The sequence below is a fragment of the Urocitellus parryii genome, chromosome 2 (assembly GCF_045843805.1).
Source record: "Urocitellus parryii isolate mUroPar1 chromosome 2, mUroPar1.hap1, whole genome shotgun sequence".
NCBI lineage: Eukaryota > Metazoa > Chordata > Mammalia > Rodentia > Sciuridae > Urocitellus > Urocitellus parryii.
The window spans coordinates 172,485,257-172,510,463 of record NC_135532.1 but is presented as its reverse complement, the minus strand read 5'-3'; the positions used below and the strand labels follow the sequence as shown (position 1 = coordinate 172,510,463).

At 33.9% G+C, this 25,207-nt stretch overlaps 1 protein-coding gene across 6 annotated transcripts in view; it reads left to right on the top strand.

Annotated features, from left to right (window-relative positions):
- Znf148 (zinc finger protein 148) overlaps positions 1–25,207 on the top strand; it is a 147,505-nt gene that overhangs the window by 91,526 nt on the left and 30,772 nt on the right. For all 6 annotated transcript variants that reach the window (XM_026394082.2, XM_026394073.2, XM_026394057.2 and 3 more), the window contains 2 exons: positions 4,154–4,277; positions 5,568–5,651. In XM_026394082.2, the coding sequence (XP_026249867.1) occupies positions 4,154–4,277; positions 5,568–5,651 (208 nt within the window). The remainder of the gene's footprint in view (positions 1–4,153; positions 4,278–5,567; positions 5,652–25,207) is intronic.

Here is a 25,207-nt window from a genome sequence, read left to right as displayed (position 1 = left end):
TGCATTAGTCAACTGTAGGACTTTTTCTAGTTACCAATGTCCAGACTCCATCCCTGGAAATTCTTATTCATGTGGTTCATATCTATACTATGAAAAAGAGCAGAGGTGATTATGATGTATACTTAAGCTTAAGACCTTCAAGTCTTGAACTTAGAAGTTTTTGGATAAATGAGTATTATCACTTGATGTTGCTATTGACTTGTTAGGTGAGTTAGGAGGGATTATTTTCCACTGCAGATGGGTTTTATCAGGATTGCTGGGTTAACATTGATGAGATCTAAGAATGCTTTTCAGTAAATTATATCATAATCCAGTACTGTTTATGTTCTATAGGTCTTTTCAAATTCCTTAGCAATTCAATGAAAAAGAGCAGTATATTTTTAATTCTCTTTATTTTGAAATGTTTTTCTTTTTTTAATTTATTCAACAAATAATTTGGCTATTATATGAAGGGATCTCTTATTAGGTGTTAGGACAGTGTTAGAATATTTCAGGTAAATTGATTATTAAAGGTTATGCTGAACTCAGGAAGACATATTCTACATAGAAATAGATTTTGAGCTATATAGAGAAACCTTTCCCAGAAACTTATTATATATCATTGGTTTCTTAAAAAATATTCAATTTTTTTTATATTAAAAATTTTTAATTTGTTTAAAAGGAGCAGGGAAATGGATGCACTGGGAATTTGTTATACTTACTTATGTTAGTTTGCTTTAGGAAGAAGTGTCTTCTTTGAAGATAAACTGATTGTAAGATGGGATAATTCGTAATTCCTGTTTCAAATTAGTGACTGTATGTTTTATTACACCTTCTTAAATCAATTGTAATCAGCATCTAAGCCACTGAAATCTAAAAGATGACTTAACAGAGAATTTGAATTCTCATCTATTATGAGCCATTTTAGTGCAACTGATGGTGGGAAGTAAGAGCTTTTAAAATTCTCTAAATCCAATCAGAAATGGAAGAATAGTGCCACCTTGAAGACATACAACAAAAGAACAAAGTCACCCAGAGCAATAACCATCACATCTTGACTGTCCTACTTACAGCTAATCGTGTTGCATATTATTTAGATTATTTCTAATTTCTCCAGTTGCTTGATATTTATAATATAACTTATTTCTGCTAAAGTAATAGTGACAAGAAACAAGAAAAGCATCCAATGATGCTGTAGCTGGCATTTTAAGATTTAAAATATTGAAACTTCAGATTTTCTTACTGTAATAATATTCATATGTTGCTGGAAAAAAAAAGAAAAATTATTTTATGGTACCAGTAGTCGGTAAATCTGCTAATCTCTTAAGGCAAACATATTCCTGTGGTAGAGCACATTCTACTAAAAGATCTTACAAGGGTGCAAAAAAGAAAAGAAGCCAAGTCTATATGAAGAAAGAAAATGTTGCTGCATCAGTGTGCTATTTTTGTTCCACTAAGGAATTTTGTTCATTTCATGCCCACCTCTCTGACACTACTCAGTGATGTGAACTGTGAAAGACTGAAAAATACTAGTTTAGCAAAAATGTTTTTAAAAGAATGAAGTGGTAAGCTGTGAAGGATTTTTTGGTGTGGACAGCAGGCAGCCTTGTCAATAGATATGCATAGTGTCCCCACTATGCGCTAAACACCATTTTGGTTACAAGATGTAGTGGCGAATAAAAGAGACAAAATCCTTAGATACATTTAAAACATTAGAAATTGGAGGGGCCATTGGTATTTGTTTGAGGCAAGGTGGATTTTACTGTGTCCTTTAAGAGAAGATTCTATTACTCTGGCCTTAAGAAGGGGAAGAAAAAGAAAATCAAATATAAAAGATTCTAGAATTTGATGACACTGTTTTTGAATTTATAACTATGCCAGAAATTTAATTGTGTTTATCTACAAGGCAGTGGTAGCAGTTTCATCCATTAAATTCTACCTTGTGTTAAACCTGAACTCACAGTGAAGTGCAGTATACCTCCAGTGCCAGAAAACAATGATCTAGAACTTCTTAAATGGTTCATAAAAGGGCTTTGTACAGTCAGGGATTACATCCGTTTCACATTAGGCAACTTGGGCCAGATTTGTTCTTTGTAAAGCCTTTCCTTGCAGTTGCTATGCCACAGAAAGCTATTGAACTGCCATGTTTTTTGGCATTTAGAGCTTCTTATTTGTTATCAACATGTATAAGGGGGAAAATAACCCTGATGCTGTCTTCTTTAGTTCTCTTTTATATAAAATACTTAATCTTTTTTAAAATTTATTTTAGAAATAGTTTTGAATCATAGTTTAAAAGGTTTTGTGTCTTCTTTTTGAATGGTATTAACTTGCATATTTTTATGTGACTTGGAGGAGTTGAAAAATGTTTGACCAGCCAGAGATGAAACTTTCCATTCTCACTGACTGTTCAGGAAGCTGTGACACCCACTTCCATTCTCTTGCCAATGTTTCCCTTCTATGACTTCAGTGCATAGACTTTGAAGCATTGTTGACCACATTGGCAGTTTGCCCAGAACCCGAAAGCCCTGTGTAATTTGCATAATAATCATCAATGATTTGCATATAGTATAGGCTGAGCTGCCTTCCTGAAAATTTAAAGTAAAAAATGTTTTAAAGATTTTTTTAAAAAAAAATATTTTTAGTTGTAGGCGAATAAAATATATTTATTTATTTGTGATGCTGAGGATAGAACCCAGTGCTATACACATGCTAAGCAAGTGTGCTCCACTGAGCCACAGCCCCAGGCCCCCTTTTAAAAGTTTAAAGCCTTTTTTTCTTACACCCTTTGCCTGGGTTAGAAAAGGGGTCATAGCTATGTGTTTGTAGGACCTCATCACTTCACAGTCCTTTGTTAAAGATATTTTCAAGATGTCTCTTTCCTGTACTAGACAAGTGTTTTAGCTTGCATTCTGTGTACTTCTGTCTCTAGTATTTTTTTCCTTCTCACTGACCATGCCCCTACTGATCTGATCTTCTAAGTTTCTTTGCTTCTTCACATCAGATTCTGCCATCTTTTTTCTCTCCTCAGTAATGGAAAAAGGGATCGTTTCTTATTTTCATTCCAATACATGCCTGATGAGAGGCAGTTTAATGTTGCATGATGACCAAGTTGTTAATTGGAATTCATAAGACTCAAGGTGTGTTGCTCTCTGGTAACTGTCTAGACCAGGCTCACAATATTCTCAACCTCAAGAATCCCAAAAAGATGAAGTTGATTTCTTTGTCTCTCGTCTTCCTTTTCCATCACCTACCTCTAACCAACGAATGTTTTTAGGAATATGTTCAACAATGGTAGTAGTTCTAGATTAACCTTAGAGATCCCAGACTGAAACTCCAAATTTTACTCTAGGATGACATGAAAATTTAATTTTCTCTCTTTTTTAAAAGTATATAATAAACAAATACTTTCATGTTAAAAACTGTTTTAAGTATAGTAAGCTATCCCTCCCGTCTTATCTCTTATCTACCCAGGTCCCTAGCTATCACAAACAATATTATATACATTTTGTGTATATCTTTCTTAAGTAGTTTTTATGCATATACAAATGTATATTTTTATATATTTTTTTTGTAAACAGAAATTAGGAAAATTATACACTGGGCTCTAAACACACACACACACACACTCTCTCTCTCTCTCTCTCTCTCTATATATATATATATATATATATATATATTTTTTTTTTTTAACTTAAATTCTAGTGTGCTTTCCCTATGAGTTTATAGGGAGTTTTCTCATTTTACAATCATATAATGCTAATTTTATTCATTTCCCATGATTTATTTAATATGCCCCATACTGATTGATATTAAGATCATGTTTAAAACATAAGACTTTCCTCTCTGCATGTATAAGAGTTTTAAATCGAAAATATAGCTGTGCTCAGTCTAGGATAGAACACTTAGGGACTCCATCAGTAATACAGGGGAGGTGGCAGAGTGATGAGATCTTAACCAACTTTCAGGGTTTTATTAATGACTTTTTACCCATTCTGAGTCAAATTGTACTTTCATACAATTAAAATAGCATCATTCTAATAGTCTTTTCAAGATTATTTATGGAAAAATACTTATAACCACTGATGACCTTTGTTTATATTATCCTTTTTAAAAAATTAATATTTAATTACATTTTAAAAACTTCTTTGTTTTTGCCTTTTTTTTTTTAAACTAGATCCTTACAATAAATGAGGATGGATCACTTGGTTTGAAAACCCCTAAATCTCACGTTTGTGAGCACTGCAATGCTGCCTTTAGAACGAACTATCACTTACAGAGGCATGTCTTCATTCATACAGGTATTTCTTGAATTAAAATGGGCTTATGGCCATTAAAATTATTATCTTTGTTATTTTCATTTTTGTGTAAGTGTCATCCAATCCTAAGACCATAGCTAATCTGGCATTACCAATCAGATTTCATAGGCCAGAATATCACAAGGAAACCAGGAGAGAATTTAAATGAAAAATCAATTAGCATGGATGTATAAAATTAGTTAAATAGTCTTAATTGGACACTTATTTGGCTTAAAGTGCTCCTTTCAGCTGGAGAAGTGCTAAAAGAATGTATTATTGTCAACATTTTTTTTTTGTACAGTATACTCCATACAGAGTTTGAAATATGGATTTGAGAATCAAATATAAAAAGTAGTAGCTAAGATCATGAAACTATTGAGAAAAGAACTAAAGACTGATCACAGCTCTTTGGGGAAACAAGCTAGACAAGTAAGATGAATAGGGGTATGTAAGAGGAGTACAGAGTAATAAAGGAAGTGATGAACTAGGAAAATACAGTGGTATCCCCGAAGCCAAAAGAAGAGAGAATACCAGGGAGGATCAACAGTGTCACATCCTCAGGATAGAGAGGATTGAAGAACTGAAAAAAATAAAAAGTCTCTGGGATAAATAGGAAGGAGATCATGTGTAGTTTTTCAGAGAGCAGAATAGAAGGGTCAAGCCACAAATGAGTGGTGAAGGTTTTGAGGCTTGGGTAGACTGCTCCTTTTTTAAGAAGGTGTTGTGGTGAAAGGGAAGGAGAGAAAATATGAATGTAGGAGCAGTCCAGGGTTGGAGCAAGGTTTCTCAGCGTGAAGCAGACTAAACGGTACTCTCCTTTAAAAGGAGGAGCTTCAGCAGAGAGGGAAAGTTTGAAGAGACAGAAATTTGTTTAAAAGGAATGTTTAGAAAGTTTTGAAGGTTCTTAAGAAAGGAGTTGATAGGGCAGAAAAGGGATGGTTAGCCACAGAGAACAGGATGGGTACATCTTGGAAAGAAGAGATATTTAAGGTTATAAGGTGATGGGTAGAGTTCTTTCTCAACTTATGCTTTTTAAATTCTGCTTTGTTTTTTTTCTTTGGTATAAATCAAATTTAATCTCATTTTTCTGTGATTATGAGAATGTGAAATCCTGGGGGACATTTTGAGAGGAAATAAAGCTAATAAGTTAATCAAAAGTATTAAAAAATTGTGTGGATATTTTGGAATTTTCCAAAATTTTGGGCTTCTAAGATATATATTTCCTCAGAAATAGTAACTAAACAACTGTTCTTTTGTCCATTAACTAATCTGTGGATGTGAAATTATTTTAAGGCGAAAAACCATTTCAATGTAGTCAATGTGACATGCGTTTCATACAGAAGTACCTGCTACAGAGACATGAGAAGATTCACACTGGTGAGTGTTGTCACCCTTACTAGGGTCATTGAAATTACTATTTCAAATGTAGGGGAGTTTTTTTTTTTTTTAAATAAGTAGCAACAACTTGTTGCCAGTTTCATTGGTTTTATTTCTTAAGACCAAAAGTCACAGCTTATCTTTTTTCTTCCTTAAATAAATCAGTGTTAACTATTAAGTCTTGGCTTTCATGTTCAAGTCCAGTTTGAAATAGATCCTCTTAGGAAATTAAAATATATTTTGTAAGTTACAAAAGTAGGAAACTTTTCTGAAATAACAGTTTCCTTAGGTGTTTAACAATTTCAGAGGGGGTAAAGTTATCATTTGCATTAATTAGTCTCTGGACTGATTAGCCTGAGCAGTACTATTCTCACCCCTGTCCCCTTCTTTATTTCATTTATATAATTTACCACATGAAGAGAGAGATAATCTTAGAAAGTTGTGAACTTCCAATTTCTCAGTTAAGTTATTAAGGATACAGAAACAAATATTTGGATAGATTAAAGGAATCTATACCTTAAAATTTAAGTCTCATTTTAGAGCAAATATTTATTTGTATTTTTTTAAACAAATGTAAAGCCAGGTTTTATAAATAACTTTGATTTAGTAGATCTTGGATGCCTCTAACATGGTAAAAGGTATTGTATTAGAAATGATTTATAGTGTTTTGCTTTTTTGCAACAGAATAAAAAAATCTCTGGGATAAATAGCAAGGAGATCATGTGTAAAGTTAGTAAATTTGTACAACTTTTTTACATTTCAATAGAATTGAAAATGATGGTGATAATATGAATATTGAAAGTATTAAGTACTCAAGCAAGTATCTGCCTAGTTGTTATTTAGATGTATTCTCATAGTATATGTAGTACCTGTGAAAAGGAATCCTTGGACTGTTTATCATATAGATATCTTTTATATCTAATAACTTTCCTTCAGCTTTCTTTGCTCTTTAAAAGGAATCATGATTGTGGCTAGTCTGCTAAAATAAAACTTCAACTACATAGCCCATCTGTATGTTTTGATGTTCTACTTTTTGTTTTGTGTTTGTGGTTCTAGTGATCTAACCCAGCTAAACCTAGTTCATGCTAGACAAGCATCCTACCACTGAGCTATGTCCCCAGCTCTGATGTTCTCCTTTTTAAAGATCATTTTTGCACATCACTTGTTTTAGTTTCCTAAGTAAACATTAATTCCTCATTTTTTGTGAAAAGGGAGTATACTAGTTACTATGGAAGAAAGAACGATTTTGTAGATTTTGTATGACATTATAGCTAAATTTCAGTTTCTATGGAGTAATAAAACCTGATCAGAAAAAATAAAAGTGTTTAAATATTTTCATGTTTTTAATACCTGTTAAGTTTTGATGATTTATTCAACAAGAATTTACTGATCCTCCAGCATTTTTAGGCACTAGGAATAGAAGGAGACTATTAGACCATTTGGAGATGCAGACATAAACATACAGTGTAGTTAGGCATTGAAGGGTTTTATGCAAAGTGTTATGCTCTTGTTTGAAAGTTACTTAGGAGAGGCATCACAAAAAATCATCAGGCTAAATTCAAAATATGTGTGTGATTGGGTAGGAGTGTATCTGAAATTTTTTTTTGAAATTGTACACATGTTAAGATATTTTTATTTCAGTGATTTTTTTTCTTAAAGTGTTGATTATGATTCTCTTAACCCATCACTGGAAAAACTGCTATGACATGGGATCATCTTGGATTTATTATAGTTAACATTTATTGAGAATTTACTAAATATCAGATACTGTACTAAATGTTTTATTAAATATTTCATTTAGTTCTCACATTAGTTTTGAAAGGCAGGAGCTATTACTATCCTCATTTTATAGCTGAGGAAATAGTGGGAAGCACACTGAAGTTGAGAGACTTCCCTAAATTTATATAATCTAGTAAATGATGAAGCTCAGATTTCAGCTCAAGTTTCCATGATTCTAGAGTACAGTGTGCAACCACTGACTGTGCAGAATGGGACTAGAAACAAAAATACAGCTTTTGGGCTTTTGTGGTTTAGAAACATCTAAAAGGGATGGAAGCAAAGGTTGGAGTTTTCATGTTATAGAGAAGAGTTTAGAAGATAAGGCTGGGGGATCAGGACAACATAGTCTTCAGGATTCTTTAACAAAGGAAAGTTTCTTTTGAAGGGAGACTTAGTTCTGTACTGTTGTCCTTTCCTGTCCCATCTCTCTCCTCTACCTGCCACACCCCTAAGTGGAACTGAGAAAAGGAATAGATTTTCCTTATTTACTTCATATTCTTGATTTTTTTTTTTTTTTTTTTTGGTGTGTGTTGGGGTGGGTCTTATAGTCAAATTATCTGTAAGCTAAACTTGGGGATAATATATGTGGACCCATAGATACATTCTCTTCACTTATTATTTGGTCCTTTCGTGGCTTTTATTTTAGGAGGAGGATAGTGTCATTAAGTTCGTTCATGTCAGGACTTTCTTTCTCTGTAGGCTTTCAGGTGAGAATGTGTTTAAAGTAGTTCTGGCAGTAAAAAAAAAAAAAAATCTGATATTTCTACCATTATTAAATTGTCAAGCAGATAATAAGTTACTCATCAACTAATCCTCAAAGGATGTAGAGAGAGAAGGACCACTGCTTCTGAAAGTCCCTATTTTCTTTGCAACCTTCCACATCCCCTTAGGTTTCATTATACCATCTCCTCCTAGTCCTTCACCCTTAAAACCAGTCCCTGCTCCATTTACAACCTGTGTAAAAATCATTACCTCTCTGGCTGATCTGACCAACAGTAAGGATATCTTCTGTGGCTTTTAAAATTGAGAACTTAGTTTGATTTGATCTTTAAATAGAGATATTATTAACTGGTCCCAGACAGACTATCCTAATTCTATTCCTAAATTTGGGCTTGTCTGTTAAATACTATTTTAGGGGTAGTACTTTCTCCTCTAGGGGCTGATCTCTGAAATTCTGATTGGAAAACTATCACAATTCAAATGTTCTCTAGACCATTATTTTTAGCAATTATGGGAAATGTGTATCTCTTTGTGAATATTATAAATCCTTTACTTATGGTACATTTGGGGAATGAAGGGAAGATAGGGGCTAAGATTGAAGATGATAATTCTGATGATTTTGTTCAGAACCAGAATCATTGGTCAGTTATATATCAAGGTTAAACCTTTATTGACAGATTTGCTTTGTGATCAGGTGCTTTGGTGAATGATGCCTTTTCCCTTGTGTTTTCAAAATGCATATGTAGAACAACATATAATAAGTTGTGTTCTTTTCTTCTCATCTTGTGACTGTTCTACTCCACGAAAACACTAGTCTTAACACCATGGTGGGGGAGAGTTCAAGGAGTAAAAAATCTTAAGTATAGTTTTAAATTTTGCTTTAGTTTTCTAAGTTTCTCTAAATAGTAAGCCACAGAATACCTAATCTGCTATTCTGACTGTTGTAGCAAATTATGGTTGCATTTTATGGTTGTGGCAGTTTTCATAATTTCTTTATTTCATTTAATAAAAATGTTTTGAAACCCTTTCTACTTACAGGTAAATTTTTGTAAATAATTTTTCTCCCCCAAAATAAAAGAGAGTTTTAAAATAAACCAAATTACTCAGAATTGTGCTTGATTACTAGGTTTCTTTTCCCACAAAATTCTTTAAGGCTTTATTTCTTAGATTATACAGTTCTCTCTTACCATGACAATAAGAAATGCTGGAAAACCTGTCTTCTAAGTTAGTATTCTTCACCCTGAAAACACATGATGGGCCTCTTCTCCTGACTGTGTTTTTACAACTAGGTATAATAGCATTTTTAAAAATTTATTTCACTAATTGAGTTAGTGGAGTGTTGTTGGAGAATGTGTTGACTACCTTAGCTCAGCAGTTCATATTTCTTTCAATGTGGTTCAGTTACTGATGAAAAATAGTTTCCCTCTTATTGTTTTCTGAATCCCTAATTTATATCATTTTAGCATCATAGAGAAGCCTTGCTGAAAGAAAATGTTACAGATCTGGAAAGTTTAACTCTTTATTTGTGAGGTTGAAGGAGTGTTTGTTTGCACTACACCCTTAGAATTGTGATTGCTAAAGCCAGGCAGCACTGGTGTGAGTAGAGCTTCCAAAGAAGATGAAGCAGGGAAGAAACAATTGCTGTGGATACTCTCTATTTAACAAAGCTTTCAGAAACCAGATTGTTTTCCTCCTTGCTCTGCCAAACTATTAATAATTCTTACAAAAAGATTCAGTTACATACAAACATAAAAGCTTCACAAACCACACACACACACACACACACACACACACACACACACACACCTTAACACTATACAATGAAACATCTCAGTTGAAGACATCAAAAATCATAGTGATACCATACTTTTTAAAGTTTTTTGTTTGGGAGGAGGGGAAGTTATCTATAAGATTAACTTCGTTTTAATATTATGTTTTAGAACCAAATTATGGAGAATCAGAGGCTTTAAGGTGAAAGTTGGCTTGTTTTCAATTGAGTATATATTTGTGTCAGTATTCCTTGCTCTCATAGCCATACAATATATAATATTCTTTGTTAGTTCATCATGGCTATAGTAGAAAGAAAAATTTTGTTTAATAATATTCTTTGTTAGTTCATATGGCTATAGTAGAAAGAAAAATTTTATTTACTGTTTGTTTTGATAAGTTTCTAGTTTAATAAATTGGAGCAGTTACAGTGGTCTCATTCTTTCTTATGTGTAATTGCAGAATGAATGAACATGTGAATCATTTGACTTACATTAACAAAGGATGTGTCAAATTTTCCAAAAAAAAATTGGTGCAGACAGTCTATACTTCAGGAGTTCAGATGAAATGGTCTAGAGAAGATTCAGATGCATAGTTTCAGGGAAGGTAGACTGTAGGCGGCCCTAATAATGAGTTAGATTTAGAGATCATATAGTCTGTGTGGTATACGGGAGTCAGTACCATCTCATTCATGTAATCTTAGGAACTATAGGAAGCCAGGACCAGGAGAACAATCTGTGGTGTACTATAGTTGAGAATGATAATTAATTCAAGAATACACAGAGAGTGCCAGGTTAAAAATCAGGCAGATGAATAGATACCAGACAGTTGGAGACACTGGACAACAAGGCCAGCCCTGGGTCATATAAACTGGCTTAAAAGAACCAGAAGCAGACATAAAAGCTAGAAATTAACTGGGTGCTATAATTCCAGGCAAGGACCAAGCAAATTAGTGAGTCCCTGTCTCAAAATAAAAAGGGCTGGGGATGTGACACAGTGGTTAAGCAACTCTGGGTTCAATCCCTGGTACCAAAAAAAAAAAAAAAAAAGCTAGGAATTTCTAAGAGTTCATTATTATCGTAAACCCAACAAACATTATTGAATACCTGTTATCTGCCAGTCGATGAATTAATCACATCATATAACTCAAACACCTGAACACCTTCAAACTCTTAATTTTCTTTGTATCAGTCCTATAAGGAGATGATTCCCATATTCCTGTTTTACAGACAAGGAAACCAAGGTTCTCACAATGATTTAAGTAACTTGCCCAACTATACACAACTGATTAATGACACAATTTAGGTTTTTCAGAGTTCATGCCCTTAACAAATTGGTGTGGGAAAGGAAGTTTTTGAATTGACAACAATCTTTGCTTTTAACAATGAAGGTTTTTATTTTGTTAAGGCAAGAACAAAACCATTACTAGACCTAGTCTCTGGTCTGTGGATAATTGTATATGCCTGCCTGAAATAAAGTTTGCAGCTATAGGGGTAAGAGCAAATCTTAGTGTGGAGTAAACAGAGGCAAGATGGACAACATGTAAATGGTCATTTTTCATGAAGCAGAAAGGGAGGGTGAGTAGAGTGTATGGATGAGGAGATAAGAAAGCTTGAATTTAGCAGTAGATTGACTAGCCTTGATGCCAGCCCAAGGAGTGTCAGATTTATCCTGAAAACATTATAAATTACAGGGTATTTAACTTCCATGATTAGAAGACTATTTTGTGAAAAAAGTTAGAAATTTGGGGGAATATTTAACTTTTTGTTAATGATAACAAGAATTTTTCTGTAATATAATATTTTTACCTTAAATATAATTTATTTGTATAATTGCAAATATATTGGTCAAATTCATCTTTAAATATTTAAAAATAGTTTTAAATATAATAGAACAATATTGTTAAGCTTCAAGCTGTTTAGCGTTATTTTAGTTCTGGTCAGGTTGAGAAGTAGACTAAACTTGGAAACCATAGAATATTATAGCAAAACAAAGAAAATGATGTTTCCTGGACTTTAGAGCCTTTTCATTTTTGAACAGTATAGAAAACACTAATTTTCGGAAATCCCCCAAATTTAATGTAACTCATGGAAGTAGTTTTCTTATTATTTTTTTTAGTTGTAGATGAACACAATAGCTTTATTTATTTTATGTGGTACTGAGATTCAAACCCAATGTGTCACTCATGCAAGGCAAGCACTCTACCACTGAGCCATAACCCCAGCCCCAGTAGTTTATTTTTGATGTTTTCTTTTTTCCATTTTTTTTGTCTTAATAGTAGAAAATATAGTTAGTTTAGAACAAAGTAAATTTATCTACTCTTCTACTTAATTAGCTTTTTTCCCTTTAAAAAGGTTTTTCTTTGCCCTCTGAAAATTATTTTACATTTCTGTAGAAGATGAAGCATTTATGCAGTTGAGTCTAGATCTGATGCTTTGCTTTACAAATCTTTTGCTAACATATTCTTTTGGAAAAATACCCAATTACTTCTTTGAACTCACTCTCCTGAACACTTTCTGACTTTTCTAGTGTTTGGAGCTGCCCATTTGGGGGCAATTACTGGATATTATTTCAAAACCCAGTAGAGGGCTGGGCATGTAGGTCAGTGGTAGAGCACTTGCCTAGCATGTGCTAGGCCCTGGGTTCAATCCTTAGTACTACGGGTGCAGGGGAACCTTTTTAGTGGATAGTCAGTATTCATGTAGTGGATCGTCAGTATTCAAATCGTGAGTTAATTGAGTGTTCAGATGCCTGGGTTGACTGACAACAATATTTTTCCATTTGTTGATAAAGGTTTTCATTTGCCTTTTTTTTTTTTTTAATGCGGACTGGGAATTGAATCACAGGGCTCTACAAATGTTAGACAAGTGTTCTACCACTAAGCTATATCCCCATCCCTTTTTATATTTTATTTTGAGACAGGATTTTACTAAGCTGCTCAGGCTGCCCTTGAACTAACTTATCATCCTATTTTCTCAGTCTCCCAGGATTACTGGCATGTGCCACTATGCCCAAGTTGACTAACTTTTGATGACTGTCTTCAAATTTATATATATTTTATTGGTGCCTTTGACAGAAGAATGGCTAATAAAATACACTGTCAGACATAGAAACAAATCAGCATGAAGAAACCAGAATTTAGAATCTTTTGATCAATCTAAATTTATATCAAAGTAATTCTTATTTTTTGCTCTTCCATAAATCTTTGGGAGTCATTCTGACTTCGTAGTGAATGGTTCATAGAAATGGTGTACTAAGATATACCAACAAGTTATTTATCTAGCCAATTTCATCGGCCGGCTGCTTTCCTTATTGTTCATCAATGCAAGTACTTCCCATTGTTTGTTTCCTGTTGTATTTGGTCTTTCTGTTGTTGTTTTACAGGTTAAACTGTGTCTCCTATTGTTTTCTTTTTTAGTGCATTTTAGTTATACATAGTAGTTGGATTCATCTCAAAATTCACACATCCATGAAATTTGATTTCAGTTCATATTCCTCCTTTTTCCCTCCCCTGTTCTTTCCCCCCCATTCTCTTTTCTCTACTTATCTTTGTTTTGCTCGTCTATTTATTTATTTTTATTGGTTCTTTATACTTAAAAATGGAGCTGAAACTCCCTGTGGTATATTTACACAAGCACATAGCATGATTTTTTAAAAATTCATTTCACATTTCCTCCCCTTTACCATTCATTCCTCCCCTGCACCTTGATCTCCTCCTCCTACTCTGCCGATCTTCTGTATCTCTTTATGATATCCATCCCTCCTTCTTTCCTTTATTTTGCTCTGGCTTTGACATATGAGGGAAAACATTTGAACCTTGATTTTTCTGAGACTGGCTTATTTCATTTACCATGATATTCTCCATTTCCATCTATTTACCAGCAAATGCCACAATTTTCTTATTTTTTATGGCTGAGTAAAAATCCATTGTATACATATACCACAGTTTCTTAGTCTGTTCATCAATTGACTAGCATCTGAGTTGATTCCCCAATTTGGCTAATATGAATTTTTCTGCTATGGACATTGAAGTGGTTGTACACTGAGAATACTGATTTTAATTCTTTCGGATAAATACCCAGGGGTGAGATTGCTGGGTCATATGGTGGTTCCATTCCTAGTTTTTTAAGGAATCTCCATACTGCTTTTCAGAGTGCTTGTACTAGTCTTCAGGCCCAATAGGAATATACAAGTGTGCCTTTTTCCCATGACTTCACCAGCATTTATTATTGTTTGTGTTCTTGATAGTTGCCATTCTTACTGGAGTGAAATGAAGGCTTAGTATAGTTTTGATTTGCATTTTCCTGATTGCTAGAGATATGAACATTTTTTTGAACACTTGTTGAGTATTTCTGATTCTTCTTTTGAGAACTATTTAATTAAATTGCTTTAAAAAATCAATATTGATTGATTTTTTTTTTTATTTCAGTTCATGATGTTATGTTTTTTTTTTTTTTTTTTTTTTGAGTTCTTTATATATTCTGGTATTAGTCCCCTGTCAGAGAAGCAGCTGGAAAAGATTTTATACCATTGTATATGCTCTTTCCTTTTGCCCTGTTTCCTTTGCTGTGCAGAAGCTTTTTAATTTGATGGCATAACACTTATTGATTCTTGGTTTGTTTTATTAAGCTTTAGAGATCTTGTTAAGGAAGTCAGTGCCAGAACCTGTGTTGATCCTGTGTTTTTTTTTTTCTAGCAGTTGCAAGGTTTCTGGTCTAATTCCTAAGTCTTGGATCCATTTTGATTTGACTTATGTGCATGGTGAGAGATAGAGATCTTGTTTTATTCTTCTACATTGACTCCCTAGTTTTTCCCAAATCATTTGTTTAAAGTGCTGTCTTTTCCTCCAACAAATATTTTTGGCACATTTGCCAACTATCAGATGACTGTAAGCATGTGAGTTTGTTTCTGTGTATTCCATTATCTTTGTGCCTATTTTGATGCTAACACCATACTATTATTGTTACTACAGCTCTACAGTATAATTTCAGATCAGGTATTGTGATGCCTCCTGCATCTCTCTTCTTGCCCAGTTTGCTTTGGTTATTCTGGATCTTTTATTCTTTCAAATGAATTTAAGGCTGTTTTTTCTAGTTCTGTGAAGAATGTCGCTGGTTTTTTGATGGGGATTGCATTGAATCTGTATATTGCTTTTGGTAATATGGCTATTTTGATAATATTAATCCTGCCTCTCCAAGAACATGGGAGGTCTTTGCATATTCTAAGGTCTTCTTCAATTTTGTATTTTTCATTGTTGAGATCTTTCACCTCCTTAGATGAATTCCCAAGTATTTTATTTATATTTATTTATTTGAGCTTATTGTGGATGGGATAGTTTTTCTGATTTCTCTCTCAGCAGAATCACTGATGGGCACAGGAAAGTTGTTGATTTGTGGGTGTTGTGTCCTGCTACTTTGCCATATTCATTTATCATCTCTAACAGTCTTCTGGTGGAGTTTTTTTGGGGTCTTCTAGATATAGGATCACATGGTCAACAGTTTAGCTTCTTAATTTCCTTAATTTCCTGCTACTATTTTGAGAACACTATTGAATAAAGTGGTGAGAATGGACATCCTTTTCTTGTTCCTGCTCTGTCTGCAATTAATAGGAATTAATTGCTATATAAAAAGAGCTGATAAAATTAACTATAAATCTTATTTACCCCACATATATTTAACCCCTCTGTAAATGCTTTTCAGCACTTGTTGCTTCCTTTACCACATTGATTATCTATTTTTTTTCTGAGTCCTTTAAAAGTATATTTTAAATTATTCCAGAAAATATATCCAATCAACCTACCTAGAAGTGAATAAACAGGTTGTACAGTTATTTTAAATTTAAAAGGACAGTAGCATTTGTCAAAAAATGAATGATTGTAAACAGAAAGAACAAGAAATTGTTTTGCTATCCTTTGAAGCCCACATAATGTACTATGTAGGCCTGTTGTGCTTCAGTAATGAAGGCACTCTGCTCATCTTAAAAAAAAAATCAATTGGATACATTGTAGCATCTCCCTTTTAGTCCTTTATCATTGGATGGGAGGGAGGGACATGGAGTCTGATCAGCTGTAACTCTACTATGAGAAAGTTTAACTAGCTTTGTCCACGTAGAAAAAATTTTGCTCTGCATGTTCTTCAGACATTATTTATTTATTTTTAATGAGAATTGAGAGAAATGGACAGTGGACTTATGGGAACCTGTAATAAAAAGGTGTTATTTTTAAAAATGTTAAAAGATTCAGTGTCAACTACAGAAACCATGGACATAAACTCTAGGATCTGACTTGGAGAAATTTGAGTGGCTGTTGTTAGGAGATGGGATGCTAAGCAATGATAGAGGAGAGAACGATGTGACAATCACAGTCTGGCTACCAAAAACAGTTCTTGGTGCTCCACTTTAATCATGTAAACTTCTGCTAGATTATATTGAGTAGAAGAATTTGCCCAGTGACTGACTAATGTTACCTAAGCCTTTTCTTTCTTTTTTTTTTTTTTTAAAGAGAGAGTGAGAGAGGAGAGAGAGAGAGAGAGAGAATTTTTTAATATTTATTTTTTAGTTCTTGGCGGACACAACATCTTTGTTGGTATGTGGTGCTGAGGATCGAACCCGGGCCGCACGCATGCCAGGCGAGCGCGCTACCGCTTGAGCCACATCCCCAGCCCCACCTAAGCCTTTTCTGATGTTAAAAAAAGAGATAAAAAATCAACAATAAAAATAGAGTATGTTAGTGTAATAAAAGCATTTTTGATCATTTCTCCCCCTTGTATGTGATATTTTATCCTCCAAATCTGTTAAATTTGCATTGTTTTAATTTTAATTGAGTTATTTAATATATAAAATTGTTGTATATAATATTAAGGTTTACTTTAAATCATACTCTGCTAAATTGATTTATTTGCTCAGCAGTGTATGGGTTTTAATTTAATTAGTTACAACCCCCTCCCCTTCAGGAAAGTAACTTTTTAAATGAACCCCAGACTTTCCCCTACCTCATTGAAATTATTGCTTTTATAATGAGATTCCTTAGGAATGCCACTGTCAGTCATACTCTAGCAAAGTATATGTTAAGTTGATTGAGCCTGAACCTATGAACAAGGCTTTAAGACTAAAAATTGAATGAAGTGCCTGTGAAAGACATTTCTAAGGAAGAATAAATACAGATGAAATTCACAGCAATTTAAAAAGAAGGTACTGAAGGAGAGAAACTAGTGCAGGACAGTGATTTTTGAACTTAGTTTTTTTTTTTTTTTTAAACTCTGGTTTTCAAATGCAATGCATCCTGAGAGTAATATTAAATCAATTTTAAAAAACGTTTTGATCCCTGGCTCTGCAAAAAAACAAAACAACAACCTAAAACAAAAAAATCTCAAGGTAAATGATTTCAGTCAGCTCTTGATATGCTGGAAGATGATACCAATTATTATAAACTGTTTCTCCTCACAGAACACTTCTGACACCAGATACTTGCAATAGAACTAGGGCTGGAGCTCAGTGGTGGAGTGTGTACTTTGCATGCATGAGGCTCTGGGTTCCATCCCTGGCACTGCAAAAGAAAAAAAAAATCCCCCTCCCCATACCAGTTTTCTCACTCTTTGGATGCCAGTTGGGTGCCCTGTGTTTTAATCCAACTCTGACACTACCTGGATTAGTATCCTGTACATAGGTTAAAGTCCACAAGGCTGCCCCTACTTAAAACTGCAGTCACAAGTTCAGCCTCCCATAATTCTGACCATCTATAAATTGAGGGTTCCCATAACCCCTTTCTTGGGTTTGATAGTTCATAGAACTCAGTGCTTTACTTACATTTACTGTTTTATTATAAAAGGACACTATGAGCTAGGCATGGTGGCACATGCCTGTAATTCCAGCACTTTGGGAGGCTGAGGCAGAAGGATTGATTGTAAGTTCAAAGCCAGGCTCAGCAACTTAGGAAGGCCTGAGTAACTCGGTGAGACCCTGTTTCTAAATAAAAAATGAAAAGGATGAAGGATGTTGCTCACTGGTTGTGCACTCCTGGATTCAATACCTGGTACAAAAAAGAAAAAAAAAAAGGATACAGATGATAGGCATGTAGGGTGAGGTCTGAAAGTATCCTGAGCAGGACCTTCTATCTTGTTGAATTAGGGTGTAACACCCTCCTCGCAAATGGATGTGTTCATCAGCCTAGAAACTCTCTGAACCTTGGATCAGTTAAGGTCACTTAGGAGGTTTAATGTTGTAGTTATGATAGATTATTAACTCAGTCTGCAGCCCTTCCCTCAAGTGTCCAGGGGGTAGGGTGGAAAGTTGTCACTTTAATCAAAGTCTGTTCTGAGGACCCCCTTGCCAGGATTCTAGCAGGAGTCACCTCATTAGAACAAAAGAGAACTGTAGCCCAGGAATTTTTGCTGGCTGTATTTGTCAGGAACAAAAGACACTCTTAACTACTCCTGTCACTCAGGAAATTGCAATCATTTTAGGAGCTCTGTGTCAGGAATCAGGGTCAAAGACCAGATATTAGAACAAAAGATGCTGTCTCATCCCTATCAGTCAGGAAATTATAAGGATTTTAGGAGCTCTTTGTCAGGGCCAGTGGACAAAGATCAAATACATATTTCTTATTGTGCTGTACCAATAGCACTTTTGTTGTTTATTCAAGAGGTCAATGTTGTTTAAAGTGACTGAAGAATTAACCTCTGTGGAACAACTAATAGGCAAGAATAGTTTCAAAATGGAATTACACACTTTAAATAGATGAATTGTAAGGTATGTGAATTAAAAATTAATAAAGCTTTTTTTTTTTTAAGAACTTGAGTAAACAGGGGCTGGAGTAGTGGCTCAGTGGTAGAGCACTTGCCTGGCGTGTGAGGCAGTGGGTTCAATTCTCAGCTCCGCATATAAATAAATAAAATAAAGGTCCATTGACACCTAAAAAATATTAAGAAAGAAAAAGAACTTGAGAAAATATTATTTTGATATGGCCTGAAGTAGATTTTGTTATAACTAAAATTGAAAGTTGGAAAAATAAATTTGTGAAAAAGAAAAGTTTAGTTGGATTAATTTACAAAGCTTGAGCAAATATAACTCAGGTGGTGGCTTACCCCTATGGTTCCATAGGCTTGAGGCTGAGGGAGGAGGATCGCAAGTTTGAGGCCAGCCCCAACAACTTACTAGGGAGACCCTGACTCTAAATAAACAAACAAACAAACAAATAAATAAATAAATGTCTGTCGGTGGATATAGCTTAGTGGTAAAGCACCTCTGGGTCCAATCTCCAGAACCCTAACCCCACCACCACCCTCCCCCCCAAAAAAACTTGTGCAAATGTAAAGCATTTAAACCTGTGGTGGTGGTTCATTGTATTATTCTTGGGTAGTACTTTGAAGAATATACTTGAATTTATTATTTGTCATTGAGTCAGCAGTGTTTGCGGTGAACTTTATTTGTTCTAATGAACTTAACCATTGTAGATTCAGGGAAGTTTTGTCAGAAAAAGAAGCTGCATGTCCTGACTTTTCCTACTAAACAATAATCAGTCTGGTGTTAGAAATGGCAAAGATTTATTGGAAGTTTTTGAGTGTAGAGCCAAGATTAATTACTTTCTGAATGAATAAAACCATTTTCAGTCATTATTATGGAACAAAAAACAGTTTTGGAAATTAGCTTTTGCTTCAGTTTTTAAAGTATTTCTTATATATTTAACTTAATATTACAAAGGAAAACAATCCTTATGTTCAGAACTTCTACTTGTGTTCAGAACTTCTGTAATAAAGTTACTTTGACAGAAGCTCATTGAATCACAAAATGCTACTTAATACACTTCCCTTATTGTTACAACAACAAGCAAAAACTCCATTCCTATCCAGATATTCCATGGACATATATTCTGAACTCAAACCATAGTTTCATCACTTTTTGGACCTTGGTAAAGATGCAAAAAAATTTCCCATGTTTCAGAATCCATTTAACTGTACCATTTCACCTAATCTTCAATTGAATGTGATTAATCTGTGATATAACATGTGAAAAGCCAAATGTCAAGAATCTTAATATAGTTTTATAAATGCCTTCCAAGTAATAAATAATGCATAACAAAATAATAATTTCATGGATTGATATCAGTACATTGACAATAATTTCAAAGGTGGAATATGTAAAAATCTCATTGCATGCGGGCATTAAACAGATAATTATTTGCAGATGACTTTTATGACAGGGAACACTGATTTTAAACCTCCCTTCACTGAAATATTAGCTTCCCCCATAAAAGACAATTCTGTTATTCTCATTAGTAAACCTGTTTGAGGAAAAAAATTATACATTATCATATTATAGTTTGAACTTCATTAATAAAATCCTTGTGGAAGTTGTTTTCTCCTTTGTTATGAGAGTATGCACACAGTAGCCTTGATTTTTACCCGTTGGTCCAACAAGCCCCATGTGTTTCATATCTGGCCCCTGAAGAGAAAGAGATTATTCTATGAATGCCCTACCATCTCACTACCTCCTGTCATTCCTGCTCATGCCATTCAGTACTTAGATTTCAACAGAATTTTGTCTCGAATAACACCTATAGCCTGGTGACTCTGCCTCCTTTTCACTGTCCTTCATTTCCCTCAAATCTTCACTGTCCTTATCCACTCTGAATTCTGTCTTCATTTATCATAATTGCTTGCTTGGTTACATTCATAACCTTGCCCTTTCTAAAGAAGACTTTATTAATGCTGTGGGTGGAACTTGAGGCCTCATGCTTGCTGGGGAGGTGTTCTACCAGTGGCTTATATTCTTAGCCCTCCCTTGCTCTCTGTCATACATAGTACTTACTTGGCTTACAATTTTAGGTAAATTTAACTCTGTTTTTCCATTCGCCCAACTGTTGGAATAAAACAAAGTGACACTGAATTCAGGTCACTTTATGCTTTGAATGGACTTTTGATGCCTATTGGAAGTGATGTCCTTAGTGCATTCACTTTTCTATTCATCTAGATTGGATCTATAGTTTAGCCAGTGGGCCAGTTTCACCTGCCATCCATGTCTGTAATTAAAGTTACATTGGAACAGATGTACTGACTTGTGTGTGTTTGTGCGTGCGCGCACACACACACACACACACACACCTGTGTGGCTGTTTTCTCCCGACAGAGCAGAGCTGAGTAATTGGACAGAGTCTATGGCCCTTTTCAGAAAAAAGCTTATCAACCTTTTCCCCCAAATTCTTCACACTTTGTTTCCACAAACCTCTTACATATCCTCATCCCTTTTCATATTTAGCAGGTTGCCTACTTCCTGTATAACTGAATTGATTACTCTAGAAGAGAAATTCAATAAGTTCCTAGTACTACATCTATACACTCGTGTGTTGGAAAGTTTTGATATTTTGGGGGAAGGTGGGCTAATAACCTTTCTTTGAATAATGACGAAATTTAGATTGGATAAGGGTAGTGAAGATTTGATGGAAAGGAGTAGAATCACTAGATTGTAGTGCAGACAAAAGATTATTGAAATCTGCATAGTAAATGGCATGAGCAGCAATGATAGGAGGCAGTGCTTGGAAAGATTTATTTTATTTTACAAAAATGCTGAAGATTTTCCCGTGCATTAAATAGGTATGCATGTAGATAGTTACTTAAACTATCTGTTTAAAATGTCTTTTTAATTTTAGGGGAAATGTGTTTTGTTGACTTTAGGGTTCTTTTGACATAATTAACACACAATGGACTTTACCATTTTTTTATTGTATTTAGCTTTTAACAAACATGCATTTGTGAACCACCATCGAAATCAAGATAGTTCTGTCATTCCCCAAAATTCTTTTGTATCTTAAGTTCTTAATCCTGTGACAGATAGTAGTATGTTTTCTGCTTAATTTTGCCTTTTCCAGGATATCATTTCAATGTAATCATATGACTTTTTGTAGCCATTGAGTAACCTCTCCCAGTTAGCATACTGCAGTCAAGAGTCATCTATGTTGTTGATTTATCAAAAGTTTATTCCTGTTATTACTGGGGGTAGTATTACGTTGCATGTGAATACCACAATTGGTTCCTCCATTCCCTTGTTGAAGTATATTTGGGTTATTTCTAATATTTGGTGTTTTGAATAAAGCATCTACAAACATTTTCTGTAAAAGGTTTCATTTAAAAGGCTGAAAATGGGAGCTGGAGTTGTGGCTCAAGTAGTGGAGTGCTCGCTTAGCACCTGTGAGGCACTGGGTTCAATCCTCAGCACCACATAAAAATAAAATAAAGATATTGTATTCACCTAAAACTAAAAAATAAATATTTTTTTTTTAAAAAGGCTGAGGATGTAACTAAGTAGTAGAGCATCCTTGTGTTCAAGCCCCAAAACTGGTGAGTAGAGGATGAATTCACAAGAGTCACCGTATACTTGCAACAATTAGAATGCAGTTATCTGCCAGGCATGGTTGCTTAGGCCTGAAATCCCATCAGGTTGGGAGGATGAAGCAGGAAGATCACAAGTGCAAGGCCCCAAGCATATTTGAGACCCTGTCTCAAAATAAAAAGGGCTGGGGATGTGGCTTAGTGGTTAAGTATCTCTGAGTTCAATCCTTGGTACCCCCTGCACCCCAAAATGCATTTATCATATTATATATGAGATTAACATTGCAGTCTCAGTAACAAAAACCCTCATTCACATTGAATAATCTAAAAGTCCATAATAAAATTCATAGATACCTAATGCTATTAAAGAGAATAGGTTATAGAAAAGTTTAAAATGAACTATTTTAATAGTATTTTGGTTTCAATACCAAATAATATGTTGTAAATCTCAATGACAGTTTGCTTGTCACTTACCAGAGGACTATAAAGGTAGAGAAAGTGAAGGAAGCAGAATAGGAAATTAATAAATAAACAAACAAGGATAAAGTAGTATTTAGAAGAAGGAAAATCTGAGAATTGAGAAGAAAGAATAAACAAGTGCAATATCTCTCCTACTACGCAAGTGTTTATGAAGCCAGGGGTAAGCTGTGGGCATTTTTTTTTTAATTTAAAATTTTTAAAAAATATTTTTGAGGGTAGAATGGAAATGAGAAAGGAAAAGAAGCATTTCCTTGAGAAGCCACAGAATCTTAGATTTATTATAAAATAATCCAGTCTTAATTGTCCTAATCTTTTCTATGTGTTCTGGAAAAGAAAGAAAACCCTCCTCAGAAGATAATCATTTAGAGTCTTTTTAGTATATGATATACAGTGTTTCTCATTCAGTCAAAAATTGTAGCACTTGCCAAGTGATGGGAAAGAATATCAGAAAGCTAAGAGAAAATAAGATAATCTGTTCTTTTTTTTAAGTAATTTTTATTTTTATTTACTTTTTTATTAGTTGCTCAAGACAATACAATGATCTTGACATATCATACATTTGATTCAAATAGGGTATGAATTCTCATTTTCCATGTGTTCTTTATATGATTATTAGGAAAGGACTTTAAAATTTAAACTGTGACCAATGCATTTAAGAAAACAGAAGAAAAGGTACAGGACGTAGATGAAAAGATACAGAATTTTACTTGAATTGCATTCTTTTAAAAAGGAGCAATGGAAATGCTAGAACTGAAAAATGCAATAACTAATACAAAGCACAACATATAGGCCCAGTTGGAAGAAAGAATAGAGGTTATAAAAGAGAAGACTAGTGAATTGTAAGGCATCAATAGCAAATATCATAGAGTCAAAAGAAAAACAGAAAAAGAGATATAGGATGCAACCTTTCATAATTCGCATTTCTCACTTCTCTCAAAGATAGTACATAACTAGTTATATTCTAGATTCTTAAGACAGAAGTTAACTTACATTTCAACCTGATGACATTTAACATCTCTTTTATGGTTAAGAAAGTAAGCTTTTAGGTAACTGGGAATAAGAGTATATTAGTCCTGTCTAATCCTTGGTTTCACTTTCCATGGTGTTGGTTACCTGTTGTTAATTGTTGTCCAAAATAGTACATAGAAACTTTTAGTAATAATAAGTTTTAAGTTGCATGCCATTCTAAGTAATGCAGATAAATCTTGTGTCTTCCTGTTCCATCTGCCTGGGAATGTGAGTCATTCCTTGTTTCGCTTATTCACACTTAATAGCCATCTCTGTTAACAGGTTATTTGTCATAGTATCACAGTTCTTGTGTTCAGGTAAACCTTATTTTACTTATTAATGGTTGCAAATCACAAGAGTAGTAATGCTGTCAATTTGAATATGCCAAAGAGAAACAATAAAGTGTATCCTTTAAGTGAAAAACTGCAAGTATTATAAGATATTTTGAGGGAGACCTATTCACTTAACTTTCACTACAGAGTATTTTTTTTTAATAATTTTTCTGTTTTAGTATTAGCTGTTTATAATCTCTTACTGTACCTTTATCATAGATATACATGTATAGGAAAGAAAAAAAAAACAAAGTATATGTAGTGTTCAGTATTGTTTGAGGTTTCGGGCCTATGCTGAAGGTCTTTGATCTTATCCCTTACAGATAAGAGAGGATTACTGTGTATCAGACACCTCTAGCAACTAGTGAAATACTTAACAGTGAAATTTCCCTGGAGTGGGAATGAGATAATGATGCCTAGTATCACCACTTCTATTCAACATTGTATTGGCAGTCCTAGCCAGTGCAATAACCGCCAGAACAAAAAAGAAAGTTTCTATCATTAATAAATTATTTGGTATACATCAAAATCCAAAATAATATACAGATAATTTACAGTGAATTCATCAAGGTCATCATGGCATACAACGTCAGTATTCAAAAATGAATTATATTTTTAGGTATATCAATGAACAAATAGAAAATGAGAATTTTAATGATACAACTTAAAAATAAGAAAATATCATATAATTGGAAGTGAATCTGATAAATGATACACAAGATTTCTAAACGGATATTAAGAGATACTAAAGAAAAAGGGAGGGACATAATATGTTCATTTATTAGAAGACTTTACTATTCTATCCTCCTTATTGATTTATGTATAGAATGAATTCTATTTAAAATACAAATTGTGGTGTGTGTGTGTATGTGAGAGAGAGAGAAGAGAGATAAAGAGAGACAGAAACAGAAGGAGAAGAATGGGGGGGAAGAACTTTGAAACTGATTTTAATTAAAACTTACGTGGAAAAGCAAAGAGCTAAGAATAGCCAAGATAAGCTTGTCTTTGAGAAGCTGAAAGATTTATAGTATTGAATATCAATATATATTATAAAACTATAATCATTTGAGACAGTGCTTTGTTTACACAGGAAGAAACAAAGATCATTTGGTCTGGAAATAGACCTACACATATATATTCACTTGATTTA